Source organism: Panthera pardus, unplaced genomic scaffold (genome assembly GCF_024362965.1).
Source record: "Panthera pardus isolate Hobbes unplaced genomic scaffold, ASM2436296v1 HiC_scaffold_13, whole genome shotgun sequence".
Taxonomy (NCBI): domain Eukaryota; kingdom Metazoa; phylum Chordata; class Mammalia; order Carnivora; family Felidae; genus Panthera; species Panthera pardus.
In genome coordinates, this window is record NW_026526688.1 from 204,329,048 (window position 1) to 204,356,090 (window position 27,043).

At 49.7% G+C, this 27,043-nt stretch overlaps 2 protein-coding genes across 3 annotated transcripts in view; both read left to right on the forward strand.

Moving 5' to 3' along the window:
• The first annotated feature begins 129 nt into the window (after window positions 1-129).
• Window positions 130-23,160, forward strand: LOC109259306 (transmembrane emp24 domain-containing protein 11). Of its 2 annotated transcripts, XM_019436845.2 has the most exons (5): window positions 130-337; window positions 13,401-13,501; window positions 21,150-21,275; window positions 21,998-22,144; window positions 22,938-23,160. In XM_019436845.2, exons 1-5 carry the CDS (start codon window positions 145-147, stop codon window positions 23,085-23,087), a joined length of 717 nt encoding a protein of 238 aa, XP_019292390.2. In that variant the 5' UTR covers window positions 130-144; the 3' UTR covers window positions 23,088-23,160. The 2 variants fall into 2 exon arrangements, with proteins under 2 accessions (XP_019292390.2, XP_019292388.2); XM_019436843.2 differs by lacking the exons at window positions 130-337; window positions 13,401-13,501 and adding an exon at window positions 7,938-8,534.
• A 1,680-nt stretch (window positions 23,161-24,840) lies between these two features.
• Window positions 24,841-27,043, forward strand: part of RNF212 (ring finger protein 212) — a 37,057-nt gene continuing 34,854 nt past the window's right edge. Inside the window, exon 1 of the mRNA XM_053901799.1 lies at window positions 24,841-25,029. Within this exon, the coding sequence (XP_053757774.1) occupies window positions 24,921-25,029 (109 nt within the window). The 5' untranslated portion in view covers window positions 24,841-24,920. The remainder of the gene's footprint in view (window positions 25,030-27,043) is intronic.

Genomic DNA, 27,043 nt, shown 5'->3' on the forward strand with positions numbered 1-27,043 from the left:
AAGGAGTTGTGAGGCCACCGTGCCTGGAGAGGCCCCAGGTTCAGACATCATTTTATCTTGTTCCCTGGGAATTGCTGCCGTCACCCGCCCAAGGGCGGCCGCCACATGTTACTTCTCACAGAAATCAATCGACAGAACTGTCCAATGGAAGACGAGCGCCCACTGAGCAGCGCACTTGTGATCGAGCCGTTTCAAGGAGAGCGCTACCCAGAGATGCCGACGTTAACATTTATTTTCGGTTTGTACTTTTCACTCTCGGCGGCTTTTTATTTCCACGCGGGGGAACGAGAGGAGAAGTGCATAATAGAAGACATTCCCAGTGACACCCTGCTGACAGGTGGGTAGCTCCACTCGGCGTGTCGCCTTACGGGACCGTGCTGGTTTCTTGCTGCGTGAGCTGTCTGGCGGGGAGCGGCACGCTGTGTGGTTTCCTCTTGAGAGAGAGTATCGAGGTTTGCGAACCTGACCCGAAAGTAGCCTTGGGAGTGAACCGCATAATCCATAGACCGGGAAACAAAGACACAGCACCACAGAGTCCAAGCCTGATTGGTCTTTCCGGTCGTCGGGTTTCGTGAAGGAAAAGAATTTCTGGTCCCATTAATCATGCTAACCGTGGCCGAATTCTCAAAGGTAAGTGATGTCTCCGGCTTGGTGCAGCGAAATAGCATGAATCAGCACACGTTAAGGTGTCTCTGAGCCTCAGCCCCCGGAGGCTCACGGTGTCCCGTGGGGAGCGGTGCTGGAGGGGGGGGCAGGGGTACGCAGATCTGAGACGCTTTCCAAGCAAAGCGTCCATAAAGCTGGCCATGGGCACGGAGATTTCTGCACGTTCCCCACACCGCCTCCCAGCTCGTCTCCGTTCAGCTGAGCTGCCCTGGCCTGCTGAGAAAGAAACAGGTGCCCAGGGCCGCAGAATCGCATGGTAAATACAGTACCTCCAACGTTCAGGTAAAATTGGCAACAGGTTCCCTGATTTTCATGCCAAAAGGGAGAACACAGCAGAATCCGTAAGTGCAGATCATGATTCCCATCTCACGCTGAATAGTGTCAAATGCTCCTCTCCACTCACCCTGACGTGGGAGCCCCCGCTGCTGTGGCAACTCCGAGTGGTGTTTGGGACCGTGTGGCGTGAGCAGGGCCGCCCAGATCCAAGGCCGTGTGCCCTTGGCCAAGCTACGGAAGCTGTCTGCTTCCTTTGTCAAAGGGGATAAAAATAATAATGACACCTGTTTCTTCCTGTGATGGCGACTGAATTAATATTTGTACAGCTCTTAGAATGCAGCCAGGCACACAGAACACACCCCCGACCCCGGCTCGCCTCCCAGGGGACACGTGACTCGGGTGACGAGCTCCGTGGCCGGCGGCCATTTTCCTAGTAATCTGTGAATTTCAACCTGCATTTGAAGGGGGCAGAGGAGGAGTAAGAGGGACGGGAGCAGCCCGCCCACCCTGCCTGCTACCGTGCGGCCCACCAGCTGGATGGACGTGTCCCGGGCACACCCGTGGCGGGAGCCTGAGAATCACCTGACCGGCCGGAGGGGTCGGAGGCGGGAAGGCGAATGCAGCCAGAGGGTGGTGTATACGTGGAGGTCTCGTGCCGGCCCCCCGGAGGCCTGAGTCAGGAGCCTCTTTGGCTCCCCGTCCAAACTGTCCTGCTCTGGTTCTTTCCAATTCTGACTGCCCCTCGCCCTGCCTCCTCAAGCCTCCATCTGTGTTCTGCCTCCTCTGTGGTCTTCTTAGCCATCGCCCCCGTGCAGTTATTTAGGGCCAGAGCTCAGCCACCTACAGTCTGCTTTAACTACAGGGAAATTGTGGAAACGCGTCAGGACACATGTTTTTAAATATTTTTAAAAAGAGGATATGGCCTTGAGGAGCCTGGCTGGCTCAGTTGGTAGAGTGTGCGAATCTTGATCTTGGGGTTGTGAGTTCATGCCCCATGTGGGGGGTGTAGATTACTTAAATAAATTAAAAAATTAAAAAAATTTTAAATGCCACCAATTATAAAACACCATTATTAAAAAAGAGAGAGGGGCGCCTGGGTGGCTCGTCAGTTAAGCGTCAGACTTCGGCTCAGGTCACGATCTCACAGTTTGTGGGTTCGAGCCCTGTGTTGGGCTCTGTGCTGACAGCTCAGAACCTGGATCCTGCTTTGGATTCTGTGTCTCCCTCTCTCTCTCTCTCTCTCTCTGCCCCTCCCCCACTCACACTCTGTGTCTCGCTCTCAAAAAATAAAACATTAAAAAAAAGAGAGAGAGAGAGAGAGAGAGAATGTAGTCCTCAAGTCCCATAATATGCTAATGGACAAAAAAAATACTTGATTAATCCCCCACCTCAAAAAAGGCAAGAAAGAAAGGATGAGGAACAAGGAACAAACAGGATAAATGGAAAACAATTAGCAATATAGTAGACGTAAACCCAACTACATTTTACATTACATTAAGTGCAAACGGACAAAACTCTCCACCTAAAAGACAAAGGTCATCAGGCTGGATTTAAAAACAAAACAAAACAACTATATACTGTTCCCAAATGAAACACTTTAATTTTTTTCTTTTTTCTTTTTTTTTAAGTGTATGTATTTATTTTGAGAGAGAGGGAGAGAGAGAGAGAGCCAGCATGAAAAGGGCAGAGAGAGAGGGAGAGAGAGAGAATCCCAAGCAGGCTCCACACTGTCAGGGCAAGCCCGATACGGGGCTCTAACTCACAAACCGTGAGATCGTGACCTAAGCTGAAATCAAGAGTCAGACACTCAACCGACTGAGCCACGCAGGCTCCCCCAAAATGAAATACTTTAAGTATAAGGAGAGCTTGAAAGTAAAAGAATGGAAAAAGACATACATGTAAGTATGAACCAAAAGAAAGTGCAAAGTAGACTTTAAGAAACCAAGTATTACTGGAGTCAAAGAGACATACAAATCAACAATATTGGGTTTGATAACAGAAAGATATTTTGCAGGTTTCCTACTTGACTGTTCTGAGTTTCTTCTAAAAGAATTTTGAGCATGATGAGCCATCAGTTACGTCTCTATTCTTGTCATTGTTTTTCCTTTATTTAAAAAAAATTTTCCTTTAACTATGATTGTATCTGTAATCATCAGCCCATTACTTTGATGTGCCAGATAATGTAATAGCATATCCCAAAATACAATTCCTAAACATTTCATTAAAAATTCCTTTTTATGGGGAGCACCTGGGTGACTCAGTCGGTTGAGCATCTGACTTCTGCCCAGGTCACGATCCTGTGCTTCATGGGTTCGAGCCCCGCATTGGGCTCTACGCTGACAGCTCAGAGCCTGGAGCCTGCTTCGGATTCTGTGTCTCCCTCTCTCTCTGCTCCTCCCCCACTCTGCCTCTCTGTCTCCCCAAAATAAATAAACATTAAAAAACATTTTTTAATTCCTTTTTATGGGGCACCTGGGTGGCTCCGTCAGTTAAGCATATGACTCTTGATTTTGGCTCAGGTCAGGATCTCGGTTTGTGAGATCGAGCCCTGCATTGGGCCCATGCTGTCAGTGCAGAGCCTGCTTGGGTCTCTCCCTCTCTCTCTGCCCCTCTTCCCTGCTCATGCGTGCACTCTCTCTCTCTCAAAATAAAGAAATAAACTTCCAAAAATCCCTTTTATGAGGACATTTCATTGCACCCTCTGTGCTTTCTTGTTCATTGTGTGTTGCAGCCCCTGTATCTACAGCCAGGACCTTGGCTCAGGTCACCTGCTTACAGCGTGAATCCCTTCCTGACCGCTGTGGGCCGGGTTCTCTGAGCTCTGGGTGCCTGTGCTGCCTGAGCCAGAAAACGACTCTGTTTCCACTGCCTGCCTCACTGAACTGCTACCAAGTCTCCAGTGTCCACGAAGTGAGTCCCTGACGCTCCCTCAGGGCGCCCATGGTTGTGAGTGCACGTGCCAAACGCTGCTTGGTTAAGAGGTGCCAACCCAGAATGTGCTCATATTTAATTTTTAGGCGACCATTAAAATGAAAACAAACATGTTAAGGTTTTCCAGGGTCTGTGGGGCTCTGAGGCCACGTCTGAGATCCCCGGTCCAGGAGAGCACACAGTGACGTCTCCTTCTGCCTTCACCTCTGAGGTACGATGGGATCCAACGAAACACACCCATCTAGAAAGTCTGAGAGAGATGACCTCGGGGCCGGTCATCCAAATCCACCGGAAGGAGTGTTTTTGCTTGTCGGGACTACAAATAAATAGCCTGCAGTGGGTCTGAGGAATCGACCTTCCCCGGGTGGAGGCAGCTCGGGGCGCCTCGTCAGGCAGAGCCCGGCCTCTGGTGTCAAAGAGGTATGCTTTGCAACGACCTTCGTTGCCCAATAGCTTGGTGACTTGGGGCTCTGTGTCCTTATCTGTAAACCAGAGCTCACACCTGCCCTGGAGCAGCGAAGCACCTGGCGTGGCCCGTGACCAGACGCAGGTGCTCAGCAGTGTTAGCCCCCACCCTTCCGGGCTCTGGCTCTGGCCTTATCAACTTGGCCTCCCAGGCTCTGTCCTAAACTGCCAGAACAGGTGCGGCCCTGACTCTGGCTCAACATCCCCCCGCCCGGCCCCCGCGCCCGAAAGGAAGGACACTGCCTGAGAAGCAGAGGAGAGGGAGGGAGCTCTGGCAGAGGCAGGGGTTTGGGGGGGGGGGGAGCTGTGTGTTACCACTGCTGACCTGATGAGTTTTACTTGCTGGTCCTTGGAGACATTTTTCAAACAAGGCTGTTAGTCCCTCGTGAAAAGCAGGCACTGAGAGAGAGAGACATGCACCTTGGAGCACAGTGATCATAGTGTGGGAGGCCGTTCTTTTTTCTTTTCTTTTTTTTAAGAGAGACAGGGATGGGCTGAGAGAGGGAGAGAGAAAATCTGAAGCAGGCTCCAGGCTCCACACCGTCAGCACAGAGCGTGGCATGGGGCTCGAATTCACAAACCGTGAGATCATGACCTGGGCTGAAATTAAGAGTCAGACACTCAACCGACAGAGCCAGCCAGGCGCCCCAGAGACTGTTCCCTAAAAAGAAAACAATTAGAATTCAGAACCAATAGAAATTTTGCTCCTGGTCGCTCCCGTTCAAAAGGTCCCTAGATGGGGCATCTGGCTGGCTGAGGTCCTGGTCTCATAGTTTGTGAGACGGAGCCCCCCTGCGGGCTTGCACTGACCGTGCAGGGCCTGCTTGCGATTCTCCTCTCTCTCCGCCCCTCCCCTGCTTGGGCACACTCGTATTCTCTCTCTAAAAAAAAGGTCCCTGGATAGGATTCACTTTGCCCAAATACCCAGGGTTTTTGCATTTTCTTCGGGGCGTTAGAGATGGGACGCAGGACAAGTGGCCAAGTTCCGCGAGTGCTTTTGTTCGCCCTCCCCTGGGGCAGCTGCGTTCGCGTCTTCGTGGAGGCCGCGCCCACCGCAGGGCTGGGTCAGGTCAGGTCCCCCCTGAAGCTGGCCCGAGCCGGGAGAGGGGGGTGAGGGGGCCGGAGCGGCCCCAACGTGTGGTCCACGTGCGCCTGCGAGTCATGGCAGCTGTCCCCCCTCCCCCCCACCGGCGAGGACCCGCGCTTCTGGCCCCAGATGTCACTAATGCCACCTGACACCGTGCCGCAAGCCCTTTGCGAACCCGCCGCCGGTTTGGGAGAAACGTCTGTGCTTCCAGTCACTCCTCCGTAGTGAAAACACGCCGATTCCCGAGGATAAACGTGGAGGAGGAGGTGTCCACCACCTGGCAAACCGCCGTGGACGACAGGCTCACGTTAGCGGGACAGAGAAACGGGCGAGAGCCCAGCAGACACTTCGTGACAGGGGAGACCCAAAGAGCCGGCAAGTGGCGGACAGGCGCTCGCCCTGCTCGTCGGTGGGAAGCACAGAGCCCAGCGAGATGCCAGCACCCCCAGCAAGCGGCCGAGCGTTCACGTGTACGGCAGGCGCAGAGCCTCACACACGGGGCACGAGCTTCGCCACCGCCGAGGCCACGGGACGCTCCCCACAGAGCCGCACACCCGTGTCCACGTGCCGCCAAACTTACGCGGCGCCGCTCGTAAGGGCCCCAAGCCGGACCCTGCTCACGTGGCCGCCGACAGACAGGTGCCACGTAGCCGCTTCGCGGGGCAGCAACGCCGGACGGTCCGTCCTGCCCGTGACGGCGCAGACGGACCCGCTGACGCGTGTGGACACCAGAGGGCGTCCACAGCCCGTGCGTCTGTACAAGTCAGAATGGCGGTCGCCCTTAGGAGTTAGGTAGTGAGCGGGGGCGTTTGGGAAGCGGACGGTTTCCGTCCAGGGTGATGCAGGTGTGAGCTACACGCTGACGGTGTGCGTGTCACGAGGACCTCCGTCGGCCGCACCCACCTCACCGCGCTCCCCCTACACGGAGTCTGCATGCGGCTGACCGGTGTGTAGGAAGACAGAGAGTCCTCGGGGAACCCGGAACGTTCTGGAAGACATCGCTCCATGTTCAAAGCTACTCCTGAGGGCGCTGGCTCTCTGTGCCAGGTCGCACCAGGGGTCGACCAGACGACCGGGCCGTCGACCACCACGCTGCGGGGCCTCCCGTGCCTCCATTCTTCCGCTCATGGTCAGCACTGACAAACAACACTGGGCCTTTCTTCAGCTCTCTGTGTAGACTTCACTTTAGGTAACAGCAGAATAGTTAGGTCTACCGGAAGACGGTCACATAACTGGGTGGGAAAATCAGGTCACAGGTAGTATCTACAGGTTGCCTTCACTTCTTACAAAATATGCAACACACATTTACAGGAGAGAGACCAGAAGGGCAATACTGATCACCAAAACCTTCTCGAGGGGACTTTTGCTTTTTAAACTTCCTACGGTGAATGCACCTGACCAGTCTAGTACCAATCCAATGGCCCCCGGTCGCAGCCGAGGAAGACTCACAGTCTGGGGTGGAAGGCACAGCCACATCAGGGGTCACAGGGCGGGGCCGAGTGCCTGGACAGGGTGTGCACGGGGTCCCCGGGGGACTGGAGAGCTGCGTGTACACGGCCCGGGAAGGGACTCTGCCTGCCGGGCACCCAGCGGCTCCCAACCAGGGCTCCCTGGAGGGAACACCCTGGAAGGGCGCCTAGGAAGCGAGGTCGGCCGGGAGCTCTGTGTGAACCACACCTGAGCTTTAACACGCACGCACGTGCACACGCACACGCACGCACACACGCCACACTTGCCACGCACACACGTGCACACACACCACACGCACGCACACAGAGACCGAGGCCGCGGAGTGAGTGGTGTGGTTTGAAGCGAGGGGGCCAAGGCCCTCGATTTGGAACTCAAGCTGAGTTTTAATCCTGGCTTGGCCTGTTATCATCTGGATGGTTTCAGATGAGCCATTCGCCTCTTCAGCCTCAGGCTCCACACCTGTGCAAGTGGGTGTCATTACCAACACTGCAGGGTCGGAGGGTTCAGCGGCAGGCGGGAGAAAGTGCCCACAAAGCCCAATAACAACGGCAGAAATAAGTCATCAAGTGCTTACACAGCGCTCACGCGGGCTAAATTCTGCACCGAGCAACTTGCAAATGCCAACTCACTTAACTCCTCACCCCCTTCGGGATACACCCGTTATTATGCGGTTTTACTCAAGGGGAGACTGAGGCATAGAGCGGGGCAGTGCCCTGCCCGTGTCCCAGCTCCTAGCCAGGACTCCCCGCCGCTCAATCGATGTGCGGTGAGAAGCGTGACGGGGCAGCCTGTCCCCGCCTTTGTCCCATGTTCCATCCCGCGGTGGTGACCTCCCTCCACCTCCGCCGGCCCCTGAACAATGCTTCTCCACTGCCATCTGGTGGCCTCCCAGGGGCATGACACCCCCCCGCCTGCCCTCCTCCCACCTTGGGGGCCGCAGATCGAGGCGAAGCCAACGGAAACCACTCCCACTCATTCGGACAACTCAGGAGGCCGCCAGGATCACTGGCGTCGTGACGCTGAGCCCCACTGGTACTCATTCGTTCAAAATCTTCATTGAACGTGTCACAGAACCTCATGGAGCCTCTACCATAGAGCCGAATACTGCTCTCGGCTAATGGCCGGGCCCAAGAGGCCCACGCAAGACGAACACAGCATGTTCCCCGATCTAGCACCTTACAGAACGTACGCCTGACCGCTAGACCAGTTGGCAGGCTGACCGGAATGGCCCAGTATGGGCAAGGGTGGGAATGGCGACAGGAGCAAACTCCCAGAGAAAGGCGGGGGGGGCTTGACTAAGCGGGGACACCCTAACCGCTCGGAGACACAGGCAGCAAGGGTGAGTTCCGGAGGGGTTAAGACACTTGGTGGTGGCCAGACGGAGACGCTGACTATTCCCATCCGAGAGGCGGGGGCGGGCGTGCCGGAAGTGGGCCGGGAGGAAGACGGGGCTCATCTCACCGAATGGGAAGCTCGTGAAACAGATTTCCAGGTGGTCACACTTTGGAAAGTGGTCCGTCTGCCTGGCCGTGTGCTCCCCCCCCCCCCCCCCCCCCCCAACCCCAACACTCAGCTGCTTCCGCAGAGGTGCCTGCCTGATCGGGCTCTGGGCTTTCTTGCTCCAGTTGGTGAAAGTTCCGTAAGTACTCGAAGAGAAGGGCCTACTGTGCTCTTGCCGGGGGGCGTGCACTGGGTGTCCGGCGGGTCCTGGCGGCTGGCGGTCCTTCCCGCTTCCACCTCCTTGCAGGTTTCTCTCCATTACTGACCAGCGTGGTCCGACTCCAGCAGTGCCTGTGTGGTCTCCTTTCGGTTGTTTTACTTCGTGGGCGCTCACACTCCGCTTATACCTTAAGGGTGACGTCTTCTGAGTGACTTGACCCCTTCTCATTATGTAATGTCCCTCTTTGCCCGTGGTAATTTTCATTGCTCTGAAGTCCACTTTACTGGATACTTACAGAGCCACCCAAGCTTTTTTATTAACATCAGAATGATTTACCCTTTTTATCCGTTTACCTTTAACCTACATACAGCGTTATATCAAAGTGATTTCCTCATACGCTGCGTACTAGTTGGGTCATTAAAGAAAACCCATTCTGACAATCTTGGTCTAATCTGTTTAGACCATCTACCTCTAACGTAATTATTACATGCAATGTATACTGTCTGGATTCCGGTCTGCTATTTTACTGCTTTCTGTTTGCTCCCTTTGCTTTTTGTTCCTGTTTTCCATTTCCTACCTTTCTGTGGGTCACTTCAGTGTTTATAATAACCCGTTTTTGCTTTATCTATAGTATTTTTCACTATACCTCTTTGTATAGTTTTAGTAGTGTTTGCTCTAGGGATTGCAATGCACATACTTATCACAGTCCATGAGGATCGATATTTTGCATTTTTTCAAGAGGAACGTACAAACCTTACGACCATGGAAGTGCCTTTGCCCTCCCCACCCTTTATAATATAGTTGTCTTAAATGTAACCTCTACATACTTTGAGAATCACATCAGACAATATTATGTATACTGTTTGCTTTCAACTGTCAAACAATTTTAAAAATAGAGAATGCTCTGTCATCATTTCCCTAGTTACTCTGTCATTCTCTCTTCCCTCCTGGTGTTCCAAATTTCCTTATTATTCTCCTTCTGTTTGAAGAACTTCCTTTAGCGAGTTTTTTTTTTTTTAACTTTTTAATGTCTATTTATTTTGAGAGAGAGAAAGAGACAGAGAGCAAACAGAGGAAAGGCAGAGAGAGAGGGAGACCCAGAATCTGAAGCAGGCTCCAGGCTCTGAGCTGTCAGCACAGAGCCCGATGCGGGGCTCAAACCCACGAACTGTGAGATCATGACCTGAGCCGAAGTTGGACGCTTAACCAACTGAACCACCCAGGCGCCCCTAGAAATTATTTTAAGGCAGGTTTTCTGGTGAAAAAGTTCTCTTAGTTTTCCTTGACCTAAAAATGTTTCGCCTTCATTCTGAAGGGTATTTCCGCTGGATATAGAGTGTGGTTTGACAATTGTTTTCTTTCAACGCTTGAAAATGTGCTACTTCCTTCCGGCCTCCATGTTTCTGATGTGAAGTATACTGTCATTCAAACTGTTGTTCCGTTATCAGTCATGCATGGTTTCTATTTTCCATATATATATTTGTCTTGTGAAAATGAGTAAAAGGAAGCCTCATTTACAATGGAGTCGGGTGGCCCCAGGGGAGCTCTCAGCCCTACCACTCCTGGTCAATTGCAGACCCAACAGGAACGGACGCACCCTGCGGGTGGATTCCACTGTAGCTACTACTTGCCCAGCCCACCGGAAGGAAGGAAGGTTTCCTCCTCCCCCAGCAACAGTTCCGGCCAATGAGAGACTCCACAGCCCAACCAATGAGAGACAATTACAGCCCAGCCAATGAGAGACTGCCAGGGGTCAGCCAATGAAAAGCACTACACTTCCAGCTCCCATTTTCCTCCAATGGACTTTCTGTTTACAACAGCCCTCCTACCCCCTTTCCTCTATAGGAGAGCGTCCTCTGCTTTGTTCTCCCACTGCGCCTGTTGCCGCGTTAATTCTGTTATGTGCCCCGCGGAACCTCATAGGCAGATGAAAAGATCCGTCTGTGCATCTCACGCCTCCCTGCAGCCCTCAGACAGGGTGGGCATCTCCCCAGGACCCCACCCCAGCCCTCGCGTGAAGCATCCAGTGGGGAGGGGTGCAGCTTCCTTCATGGTACTCATCTGGGGCAGGGCAGGTGTACCCAAAGGGGCTCCATCCTGCAGGCCCTTCCAGATCCTCTGGCTAAAGAAACCAGGTTTTTCTTGAGCAAGCTTTCTCTTTCCCCTCTCTCTCTTTCCCTCCCTTTGAGTTTGGTCCGCAGTTGCAGATTGCTGTAGCACCCAGGCCAGGGCAGGTCAGCTGGAGGACACTCACTGCTGAGTTGCGCTTTGAGTCTTGAGGCTCTCAACCAATCACCTTTTTCCTACCTTTCAGAGTCTTCTGATTGTTGTTTTACACATTTTGCCCGATGTTTTTGGTTGTCATTAGCAGAAGGAATAGGGTGGAATGTGCTTATTCCATCTTTTCTAGAATCATCAGTGATCCTTAAAAACTTTTTTTTAATGTTTATTTATTTTTGAGAGAGAGAGAAAGAGAGACAAAGCATGATCAGGGAGGGGCAGAGAGAGAGGGAGACAGATTCCGAAGCAGGCTCCAGGCTCTGAGCTGTCCGCACAGAGCCTGATGCAGGGCTCCAACCCATGGACCATGAGATCATGACCTGAGCTGAAGTCAGCTGCTTAACTGACTGAGCCACCCAGGCGTCCCCATCAATGATACTTTTAAAAAGATCTCCTGGAGATAGACCCTTGAAACAGCATACAATGTGCATTTGATACAGTTTTTTAAATGTCTGGAGGGACAAAGGACCAGGACAGTTAAAAGGTGCCTAGGACCAAGTGCAGGCAGGGCTTGAGATTTTGCTGTGGATCTTCCCATGCCAGGAGGTGGTCTCTTCCGGTGTTCCCCCCAGAGTGCCCCACTTTGCAGGGGCTGCTCCCTACAGTCGACGTTCCCGTCAGGCGACGTTCCTGTCAGGGACCTGTCTCCTCGCCATCCAGGGAGGCCACGTGGCCCTGCGCCTGTAGTTCTGGGCTTTGGAATCGCGCTACCTTGACTCGAATTCTGCCTCTACAACTCACTAGCTATACGACCTTCTCTCTTGGAGATTCAGTTTCCAACTTGTAGACTAGGGAACAGTATGCAGAAGCCACCACTCACACCTGGTCCAAGTCACCCCGATTCCCTGCTTCCACTCTGGATCCTTCAGTCTTTTCTCCACATGACAAATATTTTAAGTTTTTTTAATGTTTATTTTTGAGAGAGACAGAGAGAGACTGAGTGTGAGCAGGGGAGGGGCAGAGAGAGAGGCAGGCACAGAGTCTGAAGCAGGCTCCAGGCTCCGAGCTGTCAGCACACAGCCCGACGCGGGACTCGAACCCACGAATCGGGAGATCATGACCTGAGCCGAAGTCGGATGCTTAACCGACTGAGCCACCCAGGCGCCCCCACACGACAGATAGTTTAAAGTGAAAGCCACTTGATTTCACTCCTCCAAATAACTACTTCCCCGATCCCAACAACGGATGTGCAGGCTCTCTGTGATCCTGCCCCTGCCATACTCTCAACCTCATCTCCTAGCGTTCTCTGCCTGCTGTCCTCACCCCAGCAGCCCTGCTGTTCCTTGGTACCCCAGGCATGCTCCCACCCCAGGACCTCTGCATACACTCCTGCAAGGAACAGTCTTTCCCCCAGATGGAGGCAGCATCGTGTGGCAGTAGGGGAGAGACACTGCATGGCCTGGGTTTCAGTCCTGACTCTGCCACTTGCTAGGTGTGTGGCCTTAGGCAAATTACTTTTTCTGTTTTGGTTTCATCATATGTAAACTTGTCATAAAAATAGTATCGCCTGTTGTCATGAAAATTCAGACGACGTGTAAATTCTCTAGAATGCTTGGCAAATACTTAGAACTGAATGTGATGTAGAGACAGAAACATGTCTATAAGGATACTCAGTACGAAATTATATACATCGTTTACTCCCCTAGTCCTTTGGTTCTTCACTCAAACTTCAGGGGGCACCCCGACTGCCCTGTCGAATTCTCCAAGTCCCCTATCCCTGTCACCTGCTTTTTCTTACAGCGTCCTTGAATACTGTATACTTATTTCCCTGTTGTCTGTTTCTCTCTGTACGAGAGCTCCGTGGAAACAAAGATAGTGTCTATTTTGTTCACGTCTGTCCTCACTCCCGGAACGGTGCTGTCACTGGGGAAGGGGCTCCTTGTATACTTATCAGTTGACTTGGTGAAGGAATAGAAATGCCTCCTCGAAGCACATTTCAAGAATCGATGGGGCGGCACATTAAGTGCTCAGCACAGTGCCTGGCACACACAAGGACTATTAGCTATTTTTCAATGTCTTTCAATAAACGTGAACTCCTTTCATTGACATTGTACCTGGCAAGGGCTGAAGGGGAAAGGTAAGCCACACGACGCTTTTGTGCCCCAAAGGAGAAAGTGGGAGGCTCTCTCAGGGACGCAGACCCGAGCAGGAGCCTTGACAGCAGGGGAAGGAAGGACTCGACAGGACACGCCTAGGCCTCAGCAAAGGAATTGTGCTGGGTGACAGACACAGCTACTGGGACTCGAGGCAGAAATTTGTCACGGCTCTTTATTTTTTCAACAGCCCTCGCAGCTCTGAGACTTAGGAGGGACTTAGCTTATCCCCTTTTTCCGAGGGAGCTGAGTGCAGAGCGGTGAAGTCACGTGGGAACACGAGCCCACGCCTTCCTCTCTCCTCCGGGGCCTTCCCGCTCGGCCACGGGACCTAATCACCAGGACCTAAGCTCTTTACGCTAACGGTGTTTTCTATTCAGATCAACTGAAAAGAAAATTCATTCATCAGTTAACGTTACGTAAATATTTCTTACCCCTATCTTGTAATAAACATCTCGCGTTTGTGAAACAGGGACTTTCAGGATCCAGCAATGGGACACACGCAGACACGACTTCCTCGAGTCGGCTCCGGGTCTGGGAATGTTTGTGACTGTTACAACCTACAATGATGAGGTAAAGCATTCTTTTATGTTTCGTCACTAAAAGTTTTCATTTGCTAAAAACTCTTATGCCATGTATCCCCACAAACTTTAAACGCGTCCGCATAGGCACTCATCAACCAGAGTTTGCAATTTTTCCTGTGTACAGCCCCGAATAGAGGCGCTGCACAAAGACGTGGCAAGTGCCCGCCTCCGGGGAGCCTGTAGTCTGGCTGAAGAGCAGAGACCTTAACGCAGAACATTTTAAAATAATAGAAATGCTAGGCCTCGTACGCATCATCTTGAAGTCTGCTGGTCGTGCTGGGAAGATGGGACCCCCAGGGCCGAGGCATCCCTGTGGTTTTGTCAGGACCACAGCCTCACCCGCGCAGGAGGACCACAGGGGCGCCTCCGCCCTCCTCCCTGGCAGGCACTCTCTTTAGTCATGTGGCAGCCTCTGGTCTGTTTGGTCCCCTTGGGGTTAACAGGAGTAGAAAAGGCAGCATGGTCGAGTGGGAAGAAGGCGAATTTTGGAGTCAGAGCCAAGTTCAAGTATAGACCGTCAAGCTGAATCTTCAGCAGGTTGACTGCTCCAATCCTGTCTTGTCATCTGTACATTGGATGTAACGGAGACCTCCAGTCCCCACCACACCAGCTCAAGACACTGACTTGCTCAGTCCACGAATTCAAACGCAGTTGCAAGAACTACTTCCCTTTGGACGTGGAGCTGCCCTGGGGATGTGCTCGTGGTGGAGCAAAGCCTCACAGAGCAGAACAGGCATTTCCTCTGGGGAGGAGGGGACAGAAAGTTCCTGTTCTCATTACACTGGATGGTTGCCTGGTCCCAGCGTAGGAGATATTTTGACATCCCTGCTCCTGTGGAGACTCCACTCCAGCTGGACTGTTGGCACACTTGAACCTGGCCTGGTACAGCACCTTCCCCTGGTGCGCCTGGCACCGGCCTAATGGTGGTTCTGCCGGGGTCACTTTCCTGACTCCTGTCTGCATAGCTACCTCCCCTCCCTACCCTTATGCTGAGACCCAATTCTTCTTTGTCCTTTTATGAACTATCTGGAAATGTCTCTATGGCTTATTAAGTGTGGAATTGAAATTTTAGTTGAGCTAAAAATTGTCACAGAAATCCCAATTACTGTTTCTAAGACAGAGAAGATTCATTCCTCAAAAACATAGTTGCCTGAAACAATACCCCCTTCTAAATTTTTTAAATTTTATTTATTTTGAGAGAGACAGTGTGAGTGGGGAGGGGCAGATAGAGGGAGAGAGAGAATCCCAAGCAGGCTCCACACTGTCAGCACAGAGCCCAACTTGGGGCTTGAACCCACGAACCACAAGGTCATGACCTGAGCAGAAACTAAGAGTCAGTGACTTAACTGACTGAGCCACCCAGGCACCCCCTGAAACAATACATCCTTCTAGAAGGGATGAAAAATATTTTGATTCATTCTGCATTCGACAAATATTTATCATGGTCCTAATACATACCCCGCCCTCTTCTTGGCCTAAAAGAGACCAAGTTCTCACCCCATAGGCCTGATTTTCAAGAAAACTCTATTTGAAGGAAGAAGAAACAGCCCTAGTTTCAACATTTCTTACAAGATCCCCTTTTAAGGTCCTTATCAGCACCTTCACAGAGCTTCTGACCATTGTTACCTGATCAGTGTGTCTAGGAGCACAGGGCACTCTAAGTTGCCCCGCTTGGTCATCTCCCCGTTCCTACGGCATGTGATTGACAGCCCAAGGGAATAACACGGCTGGTAGGGCAGGCAGTAACAACATCTGTGTCCCATACAAACACATGCATTTTGTATCCCATTGTCCATTATTTCCCAACAGTCGGTGATGTTGAGCATCTTTTCATGCGCTTTTTGGACTTTTTTTCTTTTAGCACTTTGAGTTTATCAATCCACTGCCTTCTGGTCTCCAAAGTTTCTGATGAGAAGTCTGCCGATAATCTTATTGAAGATCCCTTCAATGACCATTATGCAGATCCCTGATCTTGGGAGGACAAGGTCATTCGGCCACCCTGGCTTCCTTCCACACGCTACGAGCACGCTGTTCTAGCAACACCTGCGCCGCTGCCTGCCATGTGGCTGGGCTACAGATGCGGATGAGGGCGCGCACGGGGATGGGATGGGTAGCTACTACTGTGCTAAGAGCTGACACTGACCAAAATTAACCACAGTCTACCACCCAAGGCTTCCCCTGGAAGCTGCAAGCTTTCCATAGACTCCATAGTTCCAAAATAGTTACATCAGGCAGATTCTAACAGTGTAATTGTTGTCTAGATGGCAAGACAGACTCCTGGTGCTGCCTACTCCACCATCTTCCCACAATCCTCTTCTGGTTCAAAATATTTTGAAATTTCTTTTAGGATTTCTTCCTTGCCCCATTTGTTAATTTAAAATGTACTTAATCTCTAAATGTGTGTTTAATTTCTGAATATTTTGGCATCTTCCAACTATCTTTGTTACTGATTTCTACTTTAACTCCATTGTGTTTTGAGGGTAGACTTTGTATGGTTTCTATTATCATTATTATTTATTGAAATGTAGTTGATGATCTGTACTATTTTAAATGGATTCAGGTGTGCTTTGTGGCCCAGAATGTGGGCTGTCTTGGTGAGTGTGGCCTTGAGAATTTGCATATTCTGCAGTTGGCGGATGAAGTCGGCTACAGACATGCGTTAGGTGGTTAGGTGCCGTTGACTGATGGTGCTGTTGAGTCCAACCATGTCCTTCCTGACCTGCTGCTGGAGCTGTCCGCTCCTGACAGAGGGGTGGGTGTCAGAGCCTCCCGACTACGGGCGGGGTCTCCCCTTCCTCCTGCAGTCCTGTCGGTTTTTGTCTCGCGTAGCCGGGCGCTGTGTTGTTAGGTGCTCACCCGTTAAGGATTGTTTTGTCTTCTTGGATAATTGACCTCTTTGTCATTATGTAAAGCTCTGTTATGTAATTATCCCCGATAACCTTCCTTGATCTGAAGTCTGCTGTATCCAAATAGGAGTACTCCAGCTTTTTTGTAAGGTTAGCTTAGTCAGCATATACATCTTTCTCCATCCCTTAACCTTTTTTAAACGTTATTTATTTTGAGAGAGAGAGACAGAGAGAACAAGTGGGGAAGGGGCGGAGCGAGATGAAGAGAGAATCCCAAGCAGGCTCCACACCATCGCCACACAGCCGGATATGGGACTCAAACTCACAAACCATGAGATCATGACCTGAGCTGAAACCAAGAGTCGGACACTTAACTGACTGAGCCACCCAGGTGCCCCCTCCATCCTGTAACTTTTAATCTACATGTGTCTTTATATTTAAAGTTTCTTATACACAACATACAGTTTTGGTTTTGATCCACTCTGACAATCCCTGTCTTTGAATTGGTACATGTAGACCACTGACATTCAAAGTGATTACTGGTATCACTGGATGGACGTTCACCATGTTTGTTCCCATTTCCTATTCACTGCCCTGTTCTTTGTTCCTATTTTTGTCTCCCACTTTTTCTATCTTTTGTGGGTTTTATTTGAGAGAAAGAGAAAGAGAACACAGGGCAGAGGGACAGAGGGGGAGAGAGAGAATCTCAAGCAGGCTCCTCGCTCAGCATAGAGACCTCCATGGGGCTCTATCCCAGGACCCTGGGATCATGACCTGAGCTGAAATCGAGAGTCAGATGCTCAAGTGACTGAACTACCCAGGAGCTCCAATCTTTCACGACTTTGAGTATTTTAGGTGACTCCATTTTGTCTCTTTTCTTAGCATATCAGTTATACTTTTTGAACTTTTTTTTTAAATGGTTGCCCTAGAATTTGCAATATATATTTGCAACCAACACAAGTCCACTTTCAAGTACCGCCATACCTCTTCATGGGGGGTGCACATGCCTTAGAGTAATCAAGCATTCCGGATTCCTCCCTCCTGTCCCTTTCCGTGAACTATAACCAAATGCATTGTTGTCATTATTTGAACAAACTAGTATCTACTAGATCAGTTAAGGAAAATAAGTTTTTACTTTACCTTAACTTAGCCCTTCTCTGATCTCTTCCTTTATGGAGATCTGAGTTTCTGAACCATATCATTTTCCTTCTTCTTTGAGAACTTACCAGTTCTTGCAAGGTAGGTCTAGCAATGACAAACTCCCTCAGATTTTCTTTGAGGAAATCTTTATTTCTACTTCACTGTTGAAAGGGAATTGTGCAGGATACAGAATTCTAGGCTGGTGGGTTTCTTTGCTCAATACGTTAAACATTTCATTCCATGCTGTTCTTGCTTGTGTGGTTTCTGGAGACGTCGGATATAACTCTTACCTTTGCTCCTTTACAGTGAAGGTGTTTTTCTCCTCTGGCTTCAAGATGTTTTTATCATTGATATCGGCAGTTTTACCATATGCCTGGGTGTAGGGTCTTTCTCTGGTTTGGTTTGTTTGGCATTGGTCCTGTTTGGTGTTCTCCGAGTTTTCTGGCTCTGTGGCTTGGTGTCCGACACTAACCAGGGGGAAATTCTGGCATTATTGTTTTAGGGATTTCTTCCATTTCCTCCTCTTTCTTCTCCTTCCAGTATGGCCATTACGTGAATGTTACACCTTTAACAATCGTCCCACAGTTCTGGGATATTATGTTCCGTTTTTTTTTTTTCAGTCTTTTTTTCTCTTTGCTTTTTCAGTTTTAGAAATTCCCATGGACATATCCTTATGCTGGGAGGTTCTTTCCTCAGCCGTGTCCAGTCTAATAAGGCCATCAAAAGCATCCTTACTTTCTGTTACAGCATCTAAAAAGTTTCTTAGAACTTCCACCTCTCTGCTTACATTACCCTTTTGTTCTTGGCATACTGCCTGCTCCCTCCATGAGAGCCCTTTGCATATTAACCACAGTTTTTCCAAATGCCTGGTGTCTACTCATTCCAGTATCCCTGAAATGTCTGAGTCTGGTTCAGATGCCTGCTCGGTCTCTTCAAACTATGTTTTTGGCCATCTAGTAGTAGTCCTTGAAATTTGTGGTTGATGAAAACTGGACATCATGTACCAGGTAAAAGGAACCCAGTACTGGTGCCCACAGTTTCTGCTCTGGTAAGTTGTGATTCTTTGTACTTACTGGTCTCTCCAGTGTTGGGGGCAGTGGTTTACCCTGTGACCTCAATTCTCTGACAGATCTAAAAAGAACTGCTTTTCTTTTTGTTCATCTTTTTACTTGTTAGGACAGAGTGGCAACCTCCAAGCTCCTTGATGACAGACTAGAAGTCCTACACCTGTTCTTATAAAATGGCAAACAATATAGAAATTAGCTAAACAGTAAATCAAATTTGCCCAACAAAAATAACCAACTAACAGGTTGGTGTGTATTCTTCTAAGAATACAGTCTTCTTCTAAGCTTCTGGAAACATACATACATGCATTTTGCAAATGCTCTTTTTAAAAAATATATTGTCAAATTGGCTTACATACAACACCCAGTGCTCATCCCAACAAGTGCCCTCCTCCGTGCCCATCACCCACTTTCCCCCTTCCCCTTCCCTCACCCACCATCAACCCTCAGTTTGTTCTCTGTAGTTAAGAGTCTCTTATGGTTTGCTTCCCTCCCTCTCTGTTTGTAACTATTTTTTCCCCTTCCCTTCCCCCATGGTCTTCTGTTAAGTTTCTCAGGATCCACATATGAGTGAAAACACATGGTATCTGTCTTTCTCTGACTTATTTCACTGAGCATAATATCCTCCAGTTCTATCCACGTTGCCGCAAATGGCAGGATTCCATTCTTTCTCATTGCCAAGTAGTATTCCATTGTATATATAAACCATATCTTCTTTATCCATTTGTCAGCTTATGTACATTTATGATCCTTCCATAATTTGGCTATTGTTGAAAGTGCTGCTATAAACATTGTGGTACAAGTGCCCCAATGCATCAGCACTCCTATATCCTTGGGTAAATTCCTAGCAGTACTATTGCTGGGTCATAGGGTAGTCCTATTTTTAATTTTTTGAGGAACCTCCACACTGTTTTCCAGAGTGGCTGCACCAGTTTGCATTCCTACCAACAGTACAAGAAGGTTCCCATTTCTCCATGTCCTTGCCCGCATCTATAGTCTCCTGATTTGTTCATTTTAGTCACTCTGACCAGTGTGAGGTGGTATCTCAGTGTGGCTTTGACTTGTATTTCCCTGATGATGAGTGACGTTGAGCATTGTTTCATGTGTCTGTTGGCCATCTGGATGTCTTCTCTGGAAAGGTGTCTATTCATGTCTTCTGCCCATTTCTTCACTGGATTATTTGTTTTTCGGGTGTGGAGTTTGGTGAGTTCTTTATGGATTTTGGATACTAGTCCGATATGTCATTTGCAAATATCTTTTCCCATTCCATCGGTTGCCTTTTAGTTTTGTTGATTGTTTCCTTTGCAGTGCAGAAGCTTTTTATCTTCATGAGGTCCCAATAGTTCACTTTTGCTTTTAATTTCCTTGCCTTTGGAGATGTGTCGAATAAGAAATTGCTGTGGCTGAGGTCAGAGAGGTTGTTGCCTATTTTCTTCTCTGGGGTTTTGATGGTTTTTCTGTCTCACATTCAGGTCTTTCATCCATTTTGAGTTTATTTCTGTGTACGGTGTAAGAAAGTGGTCAAGTTTCATTCTCCTACATGTTGCTGTCCAGTTCTCCCAGTACCATTTGCTAAAGAGACTTTTCTCCATTGGATACTCTTGCCTGTTTTGTCAAAGATTAGTTGGCCATACATTTGTGGGTCCATTGCTGGGTTCTCATATTCTATTCCATTGGTCTGTGTGTCTTTGTGCCAATACCATACTGTCTTGATGATTACAGCTTACAAATGCTTTTTAAATTAATTTACTGATTTTGACAGAGAAAGAGTGAGATAGAGTGCGAGTCGGGGAGGGGCAGAGACAGAGGGAGACAGGGAATCTCGGGCAGGCTCCGTGCTGTCAGCACAGAGCCTGATGCGGACTTTAACCAACGAACCGTGAGATCATAACCTGAGCCAAAATCAAGAGTTGGACACTTAACTGACTGAGCCACCCAGGGGCCCCTACAAATGATTTTTTAAACAAAAAATAGGATCCTATACAGACTGCTCTACCACAGGATATCATGGACACCTTTAGTACAGGTATGGGTATAGTACTCTCTTTTTTGGCCACGTAATATGCCTTTATTTGGCTTTGTCTGAATTTAATCAATCCCCTACTAAAAAGTATTAAAGTAATTTTAAGAAAGCAAGGTTACCATTGCAAATAACACCACACGGAATATCCTTTTACATATAATTTTTTCCACTTGTTCATTTCCATAGAATAAGATTCCATAGGTAAAACCACTGAGTTGATGGTTATATACATTTTAAGTTTTAATACATATTGCTGACCTGCTCTACAAAATGGCTGTTCAACTTACATTCCCAAATCAGTGTTTAGAGACAGTATTTCTCAATACATTCCCTGGATACTTTTATTTAAATCTTTGACAATCGGATAGCGAATAAGGGATATCTTACTGTGTGTTTGTGTGTGTTGTTTTTACCAACAAGGCTAAATAATTCTCACATTCATCAACCACTTCATTTCTTCTTTAGGAATAGCACAATTCTTACTACATGACATAGGGGAGATTTATTTTTAAGAAGGGAAAGTAGAGAATAATAAACTTAAACTATGGATATCCTCAATCCTAGGTGTTATTGTCCAAGTTATATGGCCCACAGGGAACATTCTATTTTACTTCACATTCACCTGGCGAACACATCATTTGCTTGGAATCTAACTCTACAAGGCTTGTGTCATTTGGAGGGAGTAAGCTGGTGAGTACATGCCTCCCGTGTCCGTGCTGATGAACAGGCGTCAGTGCTACTCAGGCGTGACGCTGGTATGCAGAACCATCACTCCCGACTGGCTAGAGCCTTATGAAAGTCCTGGGACCGCATCTCAGTGCAGCAACCACAGAAGGGGCTGCACAGCTTGGAAGGGGTTCAAAGGAGAGCCACGGTGTTGATTAAAGGGCTGGAAAAACAAGAATTGTGAGGGACCGTTAAAAGAACTGTGATCATTCAGGCCTGAAAACAAGCGAAGGCTGGACGGTAAATTAACAACGCAATTGCAATAAATACAACTCTTACATGGCAGATGGTGACTGGTTATTTTCTAAAGGTGCTGAGTGCAGATGAAGAGAATCTGTATGTTAGCATCAGAAATTAAGCTTCACGTAAAGAAAAATTTCCTGAAAGTCATCAAATTCCCTCGGCACCAAAGGCATTTGCCTAATGGTAAATCTGACGTTCAGGAGGGTGTGAGTACTCTCTCTGGGTCGTGGGTCACCATCTAATGCGTTAATATCACCAAGAAAGACTACTGAGTACGGCAGGGGATTGAGAGCCAGTGAGAGACTAGAAAGAAGCGGGGCCTGCTCTAGAAGGGGCAGGGGGGTGGGGGGTGGAGAGAGCTAGGAGAGGAGTCGGGGAGACACAAGGCAGACGTGGAGGGGAGCTGTTTTAAGCATGTTTCTTCCTTGTCACTGTTTGTACAGCGGATTCACTTAGAGATCCGAGTTGGACAACACGACCTTGATGCAGCCGCTGCTCAAGCGAAGGACAAAGTTAATGAAGTTAGCTTCAAGCTGGAACGTCTAATTGAGCAAATTGAGCAAATAGTCAAAGAACAAAACTATCAAAGGGTCAGTCTGCCCATTCGACTTACTCTCTCTCTTCCTGCCAGGAACGCAGCTCTGGAGACAAAGCCCCCAAACTGCAGAGAGAATAGACTGCCTGCTCCCCGTCTCTCTCTCCGAGCTAGCACGGTGGGGACACTCAGGGTGAAGGGCAAGAGTGAGCTGTCACTACCTTGTCACTGTCTGCTGGACTGTGAGCTCCTCTCGGAAGGGGGACTGCGGCCCATCCGCTCTCGGGGTGTGAGCCGACAGAGCGAATAAATAAATGCTCCCCAACATCCCCCACGTACATGGAGAGGCTCGGTGTGCCTGCTCTGCAAATGACAGTTCTGTTCTTGTGACACTGTGTGTTTCCGGGTCACTGTGCTCAGCGGACTCTGCTCACACATGGGGCCAGATCTGCCCCTGTGCTCACCTCGTGTCGTCTCCAGACACCAGTTTCCTTGCCTGGAAAATAAGAGGAGGACAGGTGTGCTTGACAGAGTGCCCAGCCTAACGTGAAGCAAGGACGCGGATGATGAAAATCTGTCACTTTGCTCAATGCTGGGAAATAAATGTAAAAGATAATGGATCAAATAGCAGACATTCTACATCAAAATACAAAAACATGCTTTATAAGGTTGATTCTTAATCCTGGTGTTAAGCTAACAACATGCCCCAGCTTAATCAGATACTGCACTCTGGTATGAGATACTAACTGGGAAATATTAAACATCTTCAAAGCATATACCACCTTCCCCTCAAATTCATACGTTAAATACTTTAAGAAACTAAACCTGCCTATTTCTCTTCTACGTAGGACCGTGAAGAAAATTTTCGAATGACCAGCGAAGATACAAACAGCGATGTGTTATGGTGGGCTTTTGCACAAACATTAATCTTCATCGCAATTGGAATTTTCCAAATGAAACACCTTAAAGACTTCTTTATAGCTAAGAAACTTGTTTAAGATGTTAACAAAGAAAACTACTTGCTAATTTGCATAATGTTTGGTTAATAAATCAATATGTATTCATAACCGAGTATTGCCTTTATGATTTCAAAGATTATCAGACTGAAATTCATGTTACGGCATTGTAGCAATGATAAAATATTACTTTGACAATGTAGCTTCTGAGTTTGATAGAATAAGCACACCCAGTTCTTATTTTAACTTGGTACACATCAGCACTGTCCAATAGAAAGAAAATGTGAGCTACATACGTAAATTTTAAGTCTTCTGGTTCCCACATTAAAAAAAAATGGGGTTTTTTTGAAAGGTAAAATTAACCCGTGATATATATTTAACCCAAAACATCAAAAATATTACCATTTTAATATGTAAACAGTACAAAATTATTGAGGTAGTTCACGTTTCTTTTTTTTAATGTATTTTTTAATTTATTTTAATTTTTTTTAACATTTATTTCTTTTAAGGGAGACAGAGACAGAGCGTGAGCAGGGGAGGGACAGAGAGAGGAAACACAGAATCTGAAGCAGGTTCCAGGCTCTGAGCTGTCAGCACAGAACCCGATGGGGGGGGGGGGGGGTTTGAACTCACCGACCACGAGATCACGACCTGAGATGAAGCTGGACGCTCAACCACCGGCGCCCCATGTTCCTTTTTTGAAATGAACTCTTGGCGACCCAAGGGTATTTTACACTCAAAGCACGTCTCAATCTGGACCACTCACTTTCAGGGGCTCAAGGGTCACATGACATTCATAGCTACAGTGCTGGACAAGGGAGTCCATCCTTCCCCGATTACTGCATTCCACTCCGAAAGTCACCCTGAACCTCTGCTTTTTTCTAGTTCCCTGAAAGATGGCAACTTCCCTCCATACAAGTAAATGGCCCAGAGTTCTCTGAACCGAGTTCTCGTCCCTGGTCCCCAGACGGTCCACCTCCACACGTGGATGGAAGCTCTGCTCTTCCGAGCCGTGGAGGAGATGCGGCATCATCCGGGGAGTTCAGCCGTGATACAGAACTATTTTCTTTAGCTTTTAACTCTGAAATAATCATAAGCTCACCGGAAGCTGCAAAAATAGTCCAAGGAGCCCCTTCCCCCAGCTCCACCATCTATGCTCTTTCAAAAGGAATAACCTGCCCCAGGAGGGCAGCAGCGGCCGCGACGCCAACCCCACCAAATGGTCCCAACCTGGGCCCCGGCCGCAGTCACACCCCGTCCTGGTCCACTCGGTCCGCCTGTGGCCCCGCACCTCCGTCTGCCCAGGACCCCTGGTCCCTCTGGTCAGCCCGGTGTCCCTAACCCGCCCACCCTCCGCCTCCGGCCCCCTCCCCGCACCAGGCAGGGTGCCGCGTGCGCACACGGTCTCCCAGCCATCACTGCGGTTCCCGCTCCCCCCACCGCCTTGGCCTCCCCTGCCCGCGCTCTGCGCCTGCGCCTTCCCGGCACGCCCATGTGGGCGCCAACCGGGGACAGCAGCACCGTCTCCGGGCCTGGACTAGGACACGCGGCTCCACAGAAGACTTGGCAAGGAGTGCAGTGACGGAATGAGGGAGGCCAGGCCCCGGTGTGCACGTTCCTCCTCTCCACGTCCAGCCAAGACAGCCTGCGAGGAGAAGAATCTATCTAACCCCACCTCCCTCCCTTCCCCGGGTTGGTATGTTCCAGCACGGGTTTTGGCGGGAGCGACACCGCTCTCTGGTGCGCAGGCGCCGGGTTACAAGTTCGCGTTTGCGCAGGTGCAGAGTCGCCACCCTCTGCCTGCGGCGGGAGGCGGCGTGTGGGCCTCTTGGGCCTGGGCTTTTGCGCGGCGGCGGCGCGGACGCCGGGTTCGACATGGCCAGCTGGGTGTTCTGTAATCGCTGCTTCCAGCCGCCGCACCGGACGTCGTGCTTCAGCCTGACCAACTGCGGCCACGTGTACTGCGACGTCTGCCTGGACAAAGGTGAGGCGGGCGGGCCCTGGGGTCGGGCAGTACCCGGGCGGCGGGGCGGGGCCGAGGGCGCCGGGTTCCTTCCCGAACCTCGGGTGCAGAGGCAGCAGGACGTCCTGCTGGGTGGGCGGCCGGAGGGATGGTGGAAAACGTGCTGGCCGAGATCGCAGGTGTCAGCCCCAGGAGTATGGCTCTCCCTGCCCTTTCGGAAGGCGGGTTAAACTAGGCCCTGTGTCCAGGATGCCTTTAAACACCAGCGCAGGGCCCCAGAAGGCGCGTCCTCACCTGGCATCAAGCGAGGGTGGAGCCAGAGCCTGCGGGGCAGGGGGCGGGAAGGTGAGAGTCAGCCCGGACGCTTGGGAGCTCCCAGGCAGAGGGGACGCCGAGTGCAGAGATCCTAGGGTAGAAGGAAGTGTGGACGGGCTGGAGGAGCTGAGGGTGCTGGTGAAGTCGGCTGAAGCATGCTGCAGGGGATCCCCCCTGTTCTCCGGGCAGTAGGAAACCACTGGTTTTAAGCAGGGTGGTGACGTGATCAGAGGTATCTTTCTTTTTATGAGATTTTTTTAAGTTTATGTATTTTGAGATAGAAAGCAAGCGGGTCAGGGACAGAGGGGACAGGGAGAGAGGGAGAGAGAGAATCCCAAGCAGGCTCCGTGCTGTCTGCACAGAGCCAAGAGATCATGACCTGAGCCGACTTCAAGGGTCCGACGCTCAACCGACTGAACCACCCAGGTGTCTCTTTCTATGAAAATTTTAAGTTGAAGACAAAGAGTGGCGCCTGGGTGGTTCAGTCGGTTAAGCGTCCGACTTTGGCTCAGGTCATGATCTCGCAGTCTGTGGGTTCAAGCCCCGCATCAGGCTCTGTGCTGACAGCTCGGAGCCTGGAGCCCGCTTCGGATTCAGTGTCTCCCTCGTTCTCTGCCCCTCCCCCACTCGGTCTGTCTCTCTCAAAAATAAAAATTTTTTTAAGTTAAAAAATAAACATTAAAATAAAGAGAAGAAATCAAAAGGAAAAGATAGATTTGACCTAAAAGAAAAAAAAATATGAAACCTCTGTATGCCCTACATGCCAAAGTTAAAGGGCAAATTGCACACTCATGAAAATAACTATCTTATTAATGACCAAGTTAATTGTCTCCCTATGTAAAGAGCTCAATATAAATGATTAAGAAAAATATCGTCCCAATAAAAAAGTTAGCCAGGAATATAAACTGATAATTCACAGGAGAGAAAGACAAATAGGGGCGCCTGGGTGGCTCAGTCGGTTGACCGTCTGACTTCGGCTCAGGTCATGATCTTGCGGTTTGTGGGTTCGAGCCCCGCGTCAGGCTCTGTGCTGACAGCTCAGAGCCTGGAGCCCGCTTCCGATTCTGTGTCTCCCTTGTTCTCTGTTCCTCCTCCACTCGCGCACTTTGTCTCTCAAAAATAAATAAACATTAAAAATATTTAAATTGAAGTACAAAGAAAAAGTCATGAATGCAAAGCACAAGAATTTTTACAGGGTGAATTTGCCTGTGAAACCAGCTCCCAGATTGAGAGAACATCACCACCCTCTCAGAAGCCACATCAGAGAGAACCACTAACCCGATGTCTATCTTGTGGACCGCCTTGGGTATATATCTGCACTGGGGTTGCTGAGTCTCACGTGTGTGTTTGAAAAGTCTCTGGCAGCTGGGTGACAAGTAATTTGGTGGGAGACAGGAACTGGGCAAGAGGCTGTGCGGTTGAGCACGGGAGCGATGATGGGGCCGTGGGCCTAGAGAGGTGCGGTACACTGGAGTCTGGGGAGTGGCCTGGCCTCTGACTGGAGGATTGGGGGTTGGGTTAGCAGCACCAAGCACAGAGAGGAAACAGCAGCTCCCGGGGTGAGGTTCAGGGGCTCACATTGGTCGCTGAGATTCCGGTGAGAGCCACCCGAGGGGGGGAGACTGGGAGGGATTGAGTATTTGGGGCTCGGGGTCAGGACAGCCAGGAACACGTCGGGGAATTAGCATGTATATAGTCATCGGAGATACTGGAGTGAGGA